Source organism: Schistocerca piceifrons, chromosome 11 (genome assembly GCF_021461385.2).
Source record: "Schistocerca piceifrons isolate TAMUIC-IGC-003096 chromosome 11, iqSchPice1.1, whole genome shotgun sequence".
NCBI lineage: Eukaryota > Metazoa > Arthropoda > Insecta > Orthoptera > Acrididae > Schistocerca > Schistocerca piceifrons.
The window spans coordinates 78,688,739-78,703,406 of NC_060148.1; the positions used below are offsets into that span (position 1 = coordinate 78,688,739).

The window sequence follows — 14,668 nt, forward strand, 5'->3', positions numbered from 1 at the left end:
GATAAGATGTGGCATGGTATCCCCCAGGAAGACATCCAGGAAATCTGTCAAGCAGTCCCGAATAACTGCTTGCATAAGGCTAGAGGTCGACAACGTTTTGTTGACTTGTTCAGTTGGTGAAGCTTTTTTTTTTTTTTTTTTTTTTTAAAATAGATTACCCAGTTTTTCTGAAATTGTATACATTTGTTTTTCTGTACACGTACATGTCACCCCCCTGATATCTCTGTACATGTACATCACATCTCCTGATTTCCGTCGTATTTGGATAATTCCTTCGACGCGAATTTCTCTCCTTAAGAGTGTTTATTCTGTATATAAGTAAAGATCGTGTAGTAGGTTTCTCGTTGAGAAGTCACAATTGAGTGTTGTTTGTTTGTATGGACATTGTGTTCACCTGGTGTAAGGAGGAGAAATGTCTGTGAGCACTTGTCGGTATTTGACGGCGACAGAATCATGTCCTACTGAGACCGCAGTCGGTTGTTCGGCAGTTCTGCTCCTCGATTGGTGGAGATCCCACGACTGTCACTTCGATATTTATTCTGTGGGTTCAAGAGGGTGGTACACGACGCCATGCGAGATCTTAACGGCTCCCTCCAGTAGATCCAGAGAGGACAGATGTACATCGATCAACCAGGGCATTATGAGCACCTACCTACTACCGATATAAACCCATCAAGGCGATAGCAGCGTTATCTAGTGAGGAATGACTGCTTGTCAGACACATGCGCGGTGCATGTAGTATCAGTGAGTGAGGTGTCCCTGCGTAGAATGGGGAAGGCGCTCGATCTGTCTGAGTTTGACCGAGGGCAGACTGTGATGGCCCGGAGGCTCGGCACGAGCATTTCAGAAACTGTGTGACTTGTCGGGTGTTCGAGGAGTGCTGTGGTGAGTGTCTTCAACAGTGGCGAAACCAAGGTGAAGCCACACCCAGGCGCCGTGGATGTCGTAGGCTGAGGAGACTCGTAAAACAGGACTGTGGTGGAACTAACATCAGACTTTAATGTTAGGCAGAGTACATGTGTGTCTGAACACACAGTGCACCAAAACACCAATAACCATGCGCTTCCGCAGCCGTCGATCTGTACATGTTCCAATGTCAACTGCATGACACTGGCAACTATGACTGAAATGGACACGTGGCCATCGACACTTTCCTGTCAGAAAGGTGACAGTTCGTAGTGTTGTTGTTGTTGTTGTGGTCTTCAGTCCTGAGACTGGTCTGATGCAGCTCTCCATGCTACTCCATCCTGTGCAAGCTTCTTCATCTCCCAGTACCTGCTCGAACCTACATCCTTCTGAATCGGTTTGGTGTATTCATCTCTTGGTCTCCCTCTACGATTTTTACCCTCCACACTGCCCTCCAATACTAAATTGGTGATCCCTTGATGCATCAGAACACGTCCTACCAACCGATCCCATCTTCTAGTCAAGTTGTGCCACAAATTTCTCTTCTCCCCAATTCTATTCGACACCTCCTCATTAGTTATGTGATCTACCCATCTAATCTTCAGCATTCTTCAGTAGCACCGCATTTCGAAAGCTTCTATTCTCTTCTTGTCTAAACTATTTACCGTCCATCTTTCACTTCCATACAGGGCTACACTCCATACAAATACTTTCAGAAACGACTTCCTGACACTTAAATCTCTACTCGATGTTAACAAATTTCTCTTCTTCAGAAACGCTTTCCTTGCCATTGCCAGTCTAAATTTTATATCCTCTCTATTTCGACCATCATCAGTTATTTTGCTCCCCAAATAGCAAAACTCCTTTACTACTTTAAGTGTCTCGTTTCCTAATCTAATACCCTCAGTATAACCCGACTTAATTCGACTACATTCCATTATCCATTATCCATTCGTAGTAACAGATGAAAAGTCATCGAGTAAAACAGAAGTAATATCCGGTGTTCCCCGAGGAAGTGTTATAGGCCCTCTATTGTTCCTGATCTATATTAACGACATAGGGGACAATCTGAGTGCCCGTCTTAGATTGTTTGCAGAACGACGCGTTTCGCCTTATTTAGGCATCTTCAGGTTATCTTTTCTAGGCGGACGCGAGACGCACTTACACTTGCTACCTGAGTCCCCATGTTATTGTTACTCGCTCCTGTGAACGGGAACGCGTTATGCAGATCTTGGTGCCTCTCGCTTCCATCTAGAAAAGATAACCTGAAGATAGCTAAATAAGGCGAAACGCGTCGTTGAAAAATAAAAAAACTAAAATTGCAACCAACACTGTTTTTAACCAGTACTGTTAAGCACTGGTTTGCTGTTATGCCACATATGGACCGGAAGAACGTCTTGTAAAGTCATCAGATGACCAAAACGACTTGCATAATGATTTAGATAAGATATCTGTATGGTGCAAAAAGTGGCAATTGACCCTGAATAAGGAAAAGTGTGTAGTTATTCACATGAGTACTAAAAGAAATCAGCTGAATTTCGATTACTCGATAAGTCACACAAATGGATTTTATCCACAGAGCGTCCAGAACGTTCAGAATCACTTGTGCCCGTATGACCACTCCGAAAATTTTGAAACCACTTATAAACTGCTCTAATCGAAGGTGCAGAGTCACCGTAATGTTTATCAAGCTTTTCTTTAGTCTCCTGAGGCGTTTTGCCTTTCATGGTTCAAGCCCGCATCTCGTGGTCGTGCGGTAGCGTTCTCGCTTCCTACGCCCGGGTTCCCGGTTTCGATTCCCGGCGGGGTCAGGAATTTTCTCTGCCTCGTGATGGCTGGGTGTTGTGTGCTGTCCTTAGGTTAGGTTAGGTTTAAGTAGTTCTAAGTTCTAGGGGACTGATGACCATAGATGTTAAGTCCCATAGTGCTCAGAGCCATTTGAGCCATTTTTTTTTCATGGTTCAAATGGCTGTGAGCACTATGGGACTTAACGTCGGAGATCATCAGTCCCCTAGAACTTTATTAGAACTACTTAAACCTAACTAACCTAAGGACATCCCACACATCCATGCCCGAGGCAGGATTCGAACCTGCGACTGTAGCAGTCGCGAGGTTCCGGCCTGAAGCGCCTAGAACCGCTCTGCCACCGCGGCCGGCTACCTTTCATAAAGTCACCACACGAAATTCCCTTTCGTCCATTTTTTGGCAATCACTCGACTTCCTTGATTCACACGAATGCCAAACATCAGTATCGCTGAAACTTGGTGTGAGTTCTTTCCGAAGATGTTACTAACTAAACTGACACGCGCTGGTCATCCCATCTCCCTGACTTTGCACTGACTTTTCAAAAATGGTTCAAATGGCTCTGAGCACTATGCGACTTAACTTCTGAGGTCATCAGTCGCCTAGAACTTAGAACTAATTAAACCTAACTAACCTAAGGACATCACACACATCCGTGCCCGAGGCAGGATTCGAACCTGCGACCGTAGCGGTCGCTCGGTTCCAGACTGTAGCGCCTAGAACCGCACGGCCACTTCGGCCGGCCGACTTTTCAAACGCCCCTCGTAAACACTGAGCGGAGGAAGATGTCGTCTAGAAACTACTTTGTACAAATAACGTATAGCAAAACAAAAACACTGCTTCATTCGGTATCAGTAACAGTCAGTGTAAAGCAGCACCAAAAACGCTCACGTAGTGTGCTATTTGAAAAGGACGTACCGCTGTTCATATCTTCGTAACGAACTAAGTTACAAGAACGGCGGTCATGGTGCTAAATGTCCCCCTCGTAGCTAAACAACAGTCTGCTTGATACATTTTTTTAAAAAAATTACCTTCTGGACAAAAAGTTACTAGGGATAGTGTCAACAAATGTCAGCGAAATGTACCCTCTGCCACACGCCGCTTAGTTTCTCGCAGAGCACAGATGAACACCTAGACGTGATGCTGAAGAGTTACAGAATTTTAGCGGGTGGAGCAGCAGCAAAATTCTGCGCACATTTCTAGGTCACTGGCAACTCCACGTCGAATAGTGGGAGGGGCTGAAGAGCGAGTGGTAAGTTTTAATTGAACAGCTCTCCACGTGGTCGCTGCCTTTTCACCTTCTCTACTTAGTTTTTATCCGTCAAGCGGAAAGCTTTTGTCTTCTTTTTTTAATTTTTAGTTTAGTTACGTTCCTAGTGCACTCTAGTCCGAAACACTGAGTGCTCTGCTTTTTGTATTCGTGACTCGGCGCGAATTTAATTTGTTTGATTACTTGCGTTTTCGTGTGATTATTAACTAAATAAAAAGCTGTCACTTAAAGAAAAAGACTGAATATTTCTTGTGGTTCCTGAGGTTCCCAACGTGGTTTATTGTTAGTGTTAAGTTTCCTTTAATTTACGTCTATAGTCACAAACTTTTTGTTAACAGATTATCGGTTTCGGTCTTTAATGACCATCATCAGATCTGCAGCAAAAATGGGAAAAAACATAAATACACTCACAAACGGTATACAGCTTAAGAACAATACATAGACCATAATGAAAAGGAATGCTAACAATATTTACATATGTGCGCTTTAAATATGAAGTGGCATAGAGGTAAAGGTGGATAAATAGGCCCCCACTTTGTTTTTTTATATAACACCTTTTATTTTTAGTACAATCACCTGAAATTAACATAAAAGATATCACTAGTATGTCCTGCAATAGTTACGACAAGTTTTGGTTCAACTTTTAATATTTAAAACATAATTTTATTTTTTTTCTTGATAGTCTGCATTTTGTTGCGTCAAGAATTTGTGCTGGTAATATGGGCCCGAAGGTAGTTTGAAATAAAAAGAAACAAAAATTTGAAAAAAATAATTTTATTTAATTTTTGTGTATAATGAAAGAAAGATTCATTCTGAACATTGTTAATTAGTCTACTGGTGGGATGATTTTCACGGCCTACGCCTAATTTATTTACAGTAGCCACATACATAAGCATCTTTTTCACATCCAGCGCATTCGTTGTGAGCCCACGTCTCACAGGCTATATACACTGGACCTAAAGTTCACCTTTTGTGTCCTTTGAAAAAACCCCTTCACAAAATAGTCATACAGCGTCGTCAACATCAGGAACGGAAACACCAACTTCAATGCCTTCATCTGATTCATGTTCATACACGCAACTTATTTCTGCTGCTTGTTCTAGAATTTGGTTGTTTTTCATTGCCGCCTTTCTTCATTGTACTGCTCTTTTCTTTTCCGTCTTGTTTCTTCTTAGTTTTCTTTTTTTCCTTTTCTTCTGCCTCGTCTAATGCACGTTTATAAGGAGAAGATGTTACAACAGCACAAGTAATGGGTTTAGGGCCTTTGTTTGTCAATTTTCTTTTTGGTCTTGGTATCGGCAATACGTCTTGGGGAGAAACATGACCAAAACGTTGTTGGGAAGAGCACCCTGAGGGCCCAGCTTCTGCCAAGTCTCGTGCAGATGGTGTAGTTAATGTCGATGATGTGCCAGGATGAATGCATTGAGCTGATTGACTTGAAGGCTTGTCCTTAGGAGTTCGCCCTTTACTGGCTTTCAGAGCATCTACATCAGACTTTAAACGTCGATATCTTCAGAGGGAGCAAAGTCAATATCTTTAAACTCTTTGCGATTTACAGGAAAAATTCCTGTGACACTGAACCCTGAAATGGCTATTTCAGTTGTTTGACATTTCAGGAATGCATTCCCAAGTAGCTCAGCAATATCATATGGTACAAGAGGCCTATTGTTGTGCAGCATCCATTGCCTTATGTAGTCACTATGTTGTTGTTGTGGTCTTCAGTCCTGAGACTGGTTTGATGCAGCTCTCCATGCTACTCTATCCTGTGCAAGCTTCTTCATCTCCCAGTACCTACTGCAACCTACATCCTTCTGAATCTGCTTTGTGTATTCATCTCTTGGTCTCCCTCTACGATTTTTACCCTCCACGCTGCCCTCCAGTACTAAATTGGTGATCCCTTGATGCCTCAGAACATGTCCTACCAACCGATCCCTTCTTCTAGTCAAGTTGTGCCACAAGCTTCTCTTCTCCCCAATCCTATTCAACACCTCCTCATTAGTTATGTGATCTACCCATCTAATCTTCAGCATTCGTCTGTAGCACCACATTTCGAAAGCTTCTATTCTCTTCTTGTCCAAACTATTTATAGTCCATGTTTCACTTCCATACATGGCTACACTCCATACAAATACTTTCAGAAACGACTTCCTCACACTTAAATCTATACTCGATGTTAACAAATTTCTCTTCTTCAGAAACGCTTTCCTTGCCATAGCCAGTCTACATTTTGTATCCTCTGTACTTCGCCACCATCAGTTATTTTGCTCCCCAAATAGCAAAACTCCTTTACTACTTTAAGTGTCTCATTTCCTAATCTAATTGCCTCAGCATCACCCGACTTAATTCGACTACATTCCATTATCTTGCTTTTGTTGATGTTCATCTTATATCCTCCTTTCAAGACACTATCCATTCCGTTCAACTGCTCTTCCAAGTCCTTTGCTGTCATCGGCGAACCCCTTGTTTTGCTTTTGTTGATGTTCATCTTATATCCTCCTTTCAAGACACTGTCCATTCCATTCAACTGCTCTTCCAAGTCCTTTGCTGTCTCTGACAGAATTACAATGTCATCGGCGAACCTCAAAGTTTTTATTTCTTCTCCATGGATTTTAATACCTACTCCGAATTTTTCTTTTGTTACCTTCACCGCTTGCTCAATATACAGATTGAATAACATCGGGGAGAGGCTACAACCCTGTCTCACACTCTTCCCAACCACTGCTTCCCTTTCATGTCCCTCGACTCTTATAACTGCCATCTGGTTTCTGTACAAATTGTAAATAGCCTTTCGCTCCCTGTATTTTACCCCTGCCACCTTCAGAATTTGAAAGAGAGTATTCCAGTCAACATTGTCAAAAGCTTTCTCTAAGTCTACAAATGCTAGAAACGTAGGTTTGCGTTTTGTTAATCTTTCTTCTAAGATAAGTTGTAAGGTTAGCATTGCCTCACGTGTCCCAACATTTCTACGGAATCCAAACTGATCTTCCCCGACGTCCGCTTCTACTAGTTTTTTCATTCGTCTGTAAAGAATTCGTGTTAGTATTTTGCAGCTGTGACTTATTAAACTGATAGTTCGGTAATTTTCACATCTGTCAACACCTTCTTTCTTTGGGATTGGAATTATTATATTCTTCTTGAAGTCTGAGGGTATTCCGCCTGTCTCATACATCTTGCTCACCAGATGGTAGAGTTTTGTCGTGACTGGCTCTCCCAAGGCCATCAGTAGTTCTAATGGAATGTTTTCTACTCCCGGGGCCTTGTTTCGACTCAGGTCTTTCAGTGCTCTGTCAAACTCTTCACGCAGTATCTTATCTCCCATTTCATCTTCATCTACATCCTCTGATGCCTACTTTACTTTATTTGACAATGTTTTACTCTAATCACCTCTGTTGTATACAGTGTGTTGATAAGTTCACCTAGTATTGAGGTGTTAGTGTCTCGGAGCCAGTACTGTGCTAAAGTGGTTTAAGGAGTATTACAGTGAAATAACGTTGATTTATCGCCGACCAGATTGGGCTGATATAAATTCTATGGAACCCATCTTCGTCGCTATCGCAAATCAGCGAGCCGCGCAGGGTAGCCGCGCGGCTCCCCTCGTCGGAGGTTCGAGTTCTCCCTCAGGCATGGGAGTTGTGTCCTTCTTAGCGTAGTGTGTAAGCTTAAGGACCGATGAGCTCAGCAGTTTCGTCCCATAAGACCTAACCCCCCCCCCCCCCCCAAAAAAAAGAGAAAAGCAAATCAGCTACCCGTTATTTACGCGAATTACATGACCAGTTTGTAGACATCTAATGCCACCTACTTCCACAAATTTACCATCGAACTGTCAAATCCCTCATATGCAGAATCAGTAATGCACTCGGTTCCAAAGATAGACAGACAAGATATTAAGCGGGTGGTCATAATGGCCGGCCGTAGTGGCCGAGCGGTTCTAGGCGCTTTAGTCTGGAACCGTGCGACCGCTACGGTCGCAGGTTCGAATCCTGCCTCGGGGATGGCTGTGTGTGATGTCCTTAGGTTAGTTAGGTTTAAGTAGCTCTAAGTTGTAGGGGACTGATGACCTCAGATGTTAAGCCCCATAGTGCTGAGAGCCATTTGAACCATTTGATTTGTGGTCATAATGTTTGTCCTCATCAGAGTAAGTTCCCGTAGTTATTCGGAGAAGAAGAGGCTTGCACAGGATAGAGTAGCGTGGCAAGCTGCATCAGACCACAACATGTCTATCTCTTCCTGAGTAAAATGTAAATGTCGTGTGACTAGGGCCTCCAGTCGGGTAGACCGTTCGCCTGGTGCAAGTCTTTCGATTTGACGCCACTTCGGCGACTTGCGCGCCGATGGGGATGAAATGATGTTGATTAGGACAACACAACACCAGTCCCTGAGCGGAGAAAGTCTCCGACCCAGCCGGGAATCGAACCGGGGCCCTTAGGATTGACATTCAGTCGCGCTGACCATTCAGCTACCGGGGGCGGAGAAGTTGCATGTGAAGCTTCACGACTGTTCGTTGCTGAAATATTACACTTATCATTTTTCCGGCAAAACAAAGTAACAGCTCTTACACAAACGAAAACCACGACCACACTGATTTGTCTACAGACGTCGCAGTCGACTGGGAAGACGCCACGGTTGTCCCGTTATTTTATAGCCACACCTCGTAGATGTTGAAATCCTGGAAACACTTCGTGCAGCTAAAGGCCACATCTTCCTCGCAGTTAGTAATTAATAACCACTTAACAATTCCCTTTACTTCTGCTAGCGCACCCTTTAAACTCATTTTCCGGTCAGCCGAGACAATGAATATTTTCTACTCTCTGTACTTCATTCAGGCGGAAAGTATTCGTTGGTAGTATGTAATGTCCACTCTAGAACCTCATGTAGGCACTCTTTAAACAGACACGTATCCAGGTAATAACCCCACAGTGCATAAAATGGAAAAAAAAACTACATAAAATTGAAGCAACAACTGGACATATCACCTAAAAGCACGCTGATAATTGCCGTGCACTGTGGCCGCGCGGTTTGAGGCGCCATGTGACGGATTGCGCGACGTTTCCTGTCAGGGGTTCGAGTCCTCCTTCGAACATGGGTGTGGGTGTGTGTGATGTTATTAGCATAATTTAGTTTAAGTAGTGTGTAAGTGTAGAGACCGATGACCTCAGGAGTTTGGTCCCTTAGGAATCCACACACATTTTAACATTTTTGAACAATAATCAGTCACGCCTACAAAACCTGAGACAATCGTACAACACATTACACCTCTTTGTAGTTAGCTGTCAAGCGTCAGTCGAAATCCGACAATACCAGTAACGTTCGTAGTTGTAATAGTACACGTAAGTCTAGAGGGCTGCTTCTCCAATTCACATCCAAGCCTTTGGCAGACGGTTCAAAGAACCATTTTCAAACTGTTTATCTACTATTACACTATCGAATAGCGTTTGGGAAAAATGCACTCGTAAAACTTTCCGCGCGAGCTCTGATTTCTGTTATTTTATCACGACAGTTATACTTCCTGTGTACGTGGGAGTCAACAGTATGCACTTATGCTCATAAGTTAAGGATAATTGTAGAATGTGGTGCCACACAACGTGGCACTACACAAAACTGGCGCTAATAGCATAGGCACAGGCAGCATAGGCAAGTCCACGGTATTGGTGACAAGTTGAGAAAACCGTCCCGAAACACATTTGCTACAAAACGCCACTGTTTGCTGCGCATGTACCCCGACATCAATATGGGATATGATCACCACGCACACGTACATAGGCCGCACAACGGGTTGATGATTAGGACAGCACGACACCCAGTCCCTGAGCGGAGAAAATCTCCAAACCAGCCGGGAATCGAACCCGGGCCCTTAAGGTACGTTGTCCAAGACGCGACGCACACTAGCGACTGCGACGGGTCGCTACGTGACGTCAGAAGTTGTCCGCTGGCGCATGCGCAGTTCGAGTTTGGGATGCGACACGCGACTGTTGCGGCAGCTGTCGCAGCACTGCACCAGTGAGCAGTGTTGCGACGGAAGTCGCACGACACAAAGACGTACGGCTGCGAGAAAGATGTCGAGCCAGTCAAGGAAAACTGAAATGAGCCACTCACAGGATGTGATGCTCTGTGAGCTGGTCTCGCAACAGCCTTGCCTTTACGATTTGAAGAACCCTAAATATAGACACACTATGTTCAGAGACAGAATTTGGGAAGAAATTGGTGCACAGTTGAAACTGGCAGGTGAGTGAAATATATAATATTTTCCCATTAATGCAAATTTTTCAGGCCTGTTATGAAAATCAGTATAATCCATGCAGATGTAGAATTAGAATGATGAAAATGAACTTGAAGGTCAATTTTCGCGTTACTCTTTTTTGTGACGATAAAAATTGAAAACGGCAAATACATTATAAAATGAACAATCTAAAGTACAACGAAAAGTTACATTTTACAATACCTTCACTTTGAAAGTAAACGGTAGATTGGTGTCTTGATGATACCTTCTAGTTGTGAAAAACCACCACCAGATTGTTGTACAGCTTTCTGTAATCAATAGATGTTCGTTTTTGAGGAAGGCGTTTCTCAACAGATTGCGCAAACAGTATGCTGCAATAAGTTATTTGTCACATTCACTTCAATTCATTGGTAGAAGATGGTGCTCAAAAAACTTGTGCCAAAAGTGCACTACTGTTTTACAAGGCCCTTCTGGTCTGACACAGTTCACAATTGAAATTCGTCTTTTGTAAATCCTGGAGTCATCTTTTGAGTGCAGCTTGGCAAGATTAAATGTTGATGTCATCCATAACGATGTATGCTGTCAGAATACAAGAATATGGAAGTTCATTTCGATGGGAATAAAGATTCAGTCGGCTATGAAAGTTGCCTTAGCTTGTTCCAAAAGTTTCTGCATGGGAGAAACTGACAAGTATAATTTGGGGAAATTTTGTGAACAAGCATGGACATTATTTCTTCCACATTTCTGCCAGTGTATACTGTAGACGTTCAGAATCAAAATTCTAGAGATGATTAAGGTGTAACCCTATCTTGTTGTCAAGAACTTGAAACAATGCAATGAAGCTAGCGTGCGCTTATTGTTAATAAACTTATCTTTCATTGGAATTTTAGGTGAAATGTGCAAAAACAGATGGAGGAATATTCGGGACTCGTATCAGAGAAATAAACGAGAAAGAAAGCTTGGAACAGGTTCAGATGCCTCAGCAAAACCAAGAAAATGGGTTCTGCTTGATCACTTGGCTTTAAGAAACCTACGTTTTAAATGAAATTGTCAAGAGCATATGGAGAAATATTAGTAACTCATACCGGAGGAATATGACATAAAATGGTTTCATTAGGTCCAAATGTGTCAGCGAAACAAAACAAATGCATTCTCTATCGTGTGATGACCACACGGTTCTCGTCGCGCGTCGACAGAACTGGCGGCTAGTCGCGACGCTCCTGGAGATATATGAGCCCAAATCTCGGAAACGGAGATCGATATCAATCTGATCTCAACTTTAAAAATAATTTCGATATGTTAGCTTCTTTTCATCGGCAACGATGTATGACCTAACGTGAACCATACGTAAAGTGGCCAGCGACCACATTTTTCACTGTACACAATTCAAATTTTATGCAGTAGGTTACTTGTAAATTAAGTATCGGGATAACTGTGGCGAATATCCGAAAAATAGACACCTCATTATCAAGCTGTGATGTGAAACTGTAAGATACGCAAACATCAATTTTTTGTGCCTTTTACTTTCCTCACAATTGATAGAGAAGTAATATACAGCGAAAAAAACACGCAAAACCGGAAGAGATACTTTTCAATTTTTTAAAGTAAAAGGAGAATCTGTATCGAAAAACTAACTCTGGGAGCCGATGTAACTTTGTTGCATTAACATGCAGTATTTTTTACAGCAAGAAAATCGGAATTCTTATTTTTCTTATGTATTTGAATCCGCCGCCGCCGACCGGAGCTTGGGAAACGGCGACGACTCCAGCCGTGTTGCGGCCGTGTCGCCGTCTGCCAGGGTGGGAAAAGAGAAGGGGAGGGGGCAGCGTCGCAGTCGCAGCCAACTGTCGCGTCTTGCACAACGTAACTTTAGGATTGACATTCTGTCGCGCTGACCACTTAGCTACCGGGGGCAGACCGTTCCTGAGAAAAGAGGTTCTTACCAGAGGGACCGACAGACAACAACGAAGTGCAAAATGAGATTTTCACTCTGCAGCGGAGTGTGCGCTGATATGAAACTTCCTGGCAGATTAAAACTGTGCACCGGGCCGAGACTCGAACTCGGGACCTTTGCCTTTCACAGTCAAGTGCTCTACCAACTTAGCTACCCAAGCACGACTCAGGCCACGTCCCCAGAGCTTTACTTCTTCCAGTATCTCGTCTTCTACCTTCCAAACTTCACAGAAGCTCTCCTGTGAACCTAGCAGAACTAGCACTCCTGAAAGAATGGATATTGCGGAGACATGGCTTAACCACAGCCTGGGGGATGTTTCCAGAAGTAAAGCTGTGAAGACGAGGCGTGAGTGGTGCTTGGGTGGCTCAGATGGTAGAGCACTTGCCCGCGAAAGGCAAACGTCCCGAGTCCGGGTGTCGGTCCGCCACACAGTTTTAATCTGCCAGGAAGTGTCAACAACAAAGTGATCCTGCAAAGATTCCGTTTTTAGCGATTAAGGTACGATACCCTAAGAAGGGAACCTCCCCATGCTACCCCCCTCAGATTTAGTTATAAGTTGGCACAGTGGATAGGCCTTGAAAACCTGAACACAGATCAGTCGAGAAATGAGGAAGAAGTTGTGTGGAACTATGAAAAAATAAGCAAAATATACAAACTGAGTAGTCCATCTGCAACATAGACAACATCAAGGACAGTATGAGCTCAGGAGCCCGTGGTTAGCGTGAGCAGCTGCGGAACGAGAGGTCCTTGGTTCAAGTCTGCCCTCGAGTGAAAAGTTTACTTTCTTCATTTTCGCAAAATTATGATCTGTCCGTTCGTTCATTGACGTCTCTGTTAACTGCACTGCACTGTAACAAAGAAAGTAAACTTTTCACTCGAGGGAAGACTTGAACCAAAGACCTCTCGTTCCGCAGCTGTTCACGCTAACCACGGGACCACGCCGCTCCTGCGCTGAAATTATCCTTGATGTTGCGTATCTTGCGCATGGACTACTCAGTTTGTATATTTTGCTTATTTGTTTCATAGTTCCACACAACTTCTTCCTGTTTTTTCGATTGATGTGTGTTCAGTTTTTCAAGGCCTATCCACTGTGCCAACTTGTAACTAAATCTGAGGGGGGTGCGATGGGGAGGTTCCCTTGTGAGAAGGAGAGGAGTTGGAGCCGCGGTGAGACATAGCGAGTGTGTGTGTGTGTGTGTCTGGTGTTGTCAGGGCGGCGTGGGCGGCGTGGGCGGCGAGTCGTCGCCGGGCCCCTACCTGCAGATGTCGGGCGAGGAGTTCGAGCTGCTGTTCGTGGCGGACCTGGCGCCGCTGTCGCTGGCCGTGTACACGGTGGAGCGCGCCGAGGCGCCGCCGCCGGGCTCGCGCGCCGTCGTCTACTGCGCGCGCTGCCGGCCGCCGCCCGCCCCCGCCGCCCCCGCCGGCCAGGAGGCGCAGCCGGCGCCGTTCGAGGTGCGGCCCGTGCAGGCGGGCGACGTCCAGCTCGAGAACCACCGCCTCAAGCTGCTGCTCGACGGCCGCACCGGTCTGCTCAGGTAGGCGGCACAGTGCGTTATCCTGCTGGAAACTGCGCAGCCCTCACACCTCATACCCCTGCCCACTCCTAATATTCATACTTCAAATCCCTCACTAGCTCGTTAGCGGGAGCATTGTCCTGATGAAACTCTTCTCTTTCCGTAGTACAGACCTCACGTAAATACATTAAGCAACTATTACAACTCGTACCTCAGATCCCTGAGCAGTTTCTTGTTGGTGCATTGTCTTGTTGGAAACTGATCTTTTGTAATACAGCTCTCGCCTTAAATACAGTAGCTACTCTTACAATTCGTACACTACTGGCCATTAAAATTGCTACACCAAGAAGAAGGGCAGATGATAAACGGGTATCCATTGGACAAATATATTATACTAGAACTGACATGTGATTACATTTTCACGCAATTTGGGTGCATAGATCCCGAGAAATCAGTACCCAGAACAACCACTTCTGGCTGTAATAACGGCCTTGATACGCCTGGGCATTGAGTCAAACAGAGTTCGGATGGCGTGTACAGCTTCAACACAATACCACAAGAGTAGTGACTGGCGTATTGTGACGAGCCAGATGCTTGGCCACCATTGACCAGACGTTTGCAATTGGTGAGAGATCTGGAGAGTGTGCTGGCGAGGGCAGCAGTCGAACATTTTCTGTATCCAGAAAGGCCCGTACAGTACCTGCAACATGCGGTCGTGCATTATCTTGCTGAAATTTAGGGTTTCGCAGGGAACGAATGAAGGGTAGAGCCACGGGTCGTAACACATCTGAAATGTAACGTCCACTGTTCAAAGTGCCGCCAATGCGTACAAGAGATGATCGAGAGGTGAAACCGAAAGCATCCCATACCATCACGCCCGGTGATACGCCAGTATGGCGATCACGAATACACGCTTCCAATGTGCGTTCACCGCGATGTCTGCAAACATGGATGTGACCATCGTGATGCTCTAAACAGAACCTGGATTCGTCCGAAAAAATGAC

The 14,668-nt window shown here is 44.5% G+C and overlaps 1 protein-coding gene across 1 annotated transcript in view; it reads left to right on the forward strand.

The window, feature by feature from the left end:
* LOC124719894 (alpha-mannosidase 2) overlaps nt 1–14,668 on the forward strand; it is a 784,015-nt gene that overhangs the window by 630,510 nt on the left and 138,837 nt on the right. Inside the window, exon 11 of the mRNA XM_047245074.1 lies at nt 13,363–13,685. Within this exon, the coding sequence (XP_047101030.1) occupies nt 13,363–13,685 (323 nt within the window). The remainder of the gene's footprint in view (nt 1–13,362; nt 13,686–14,668) is intronic.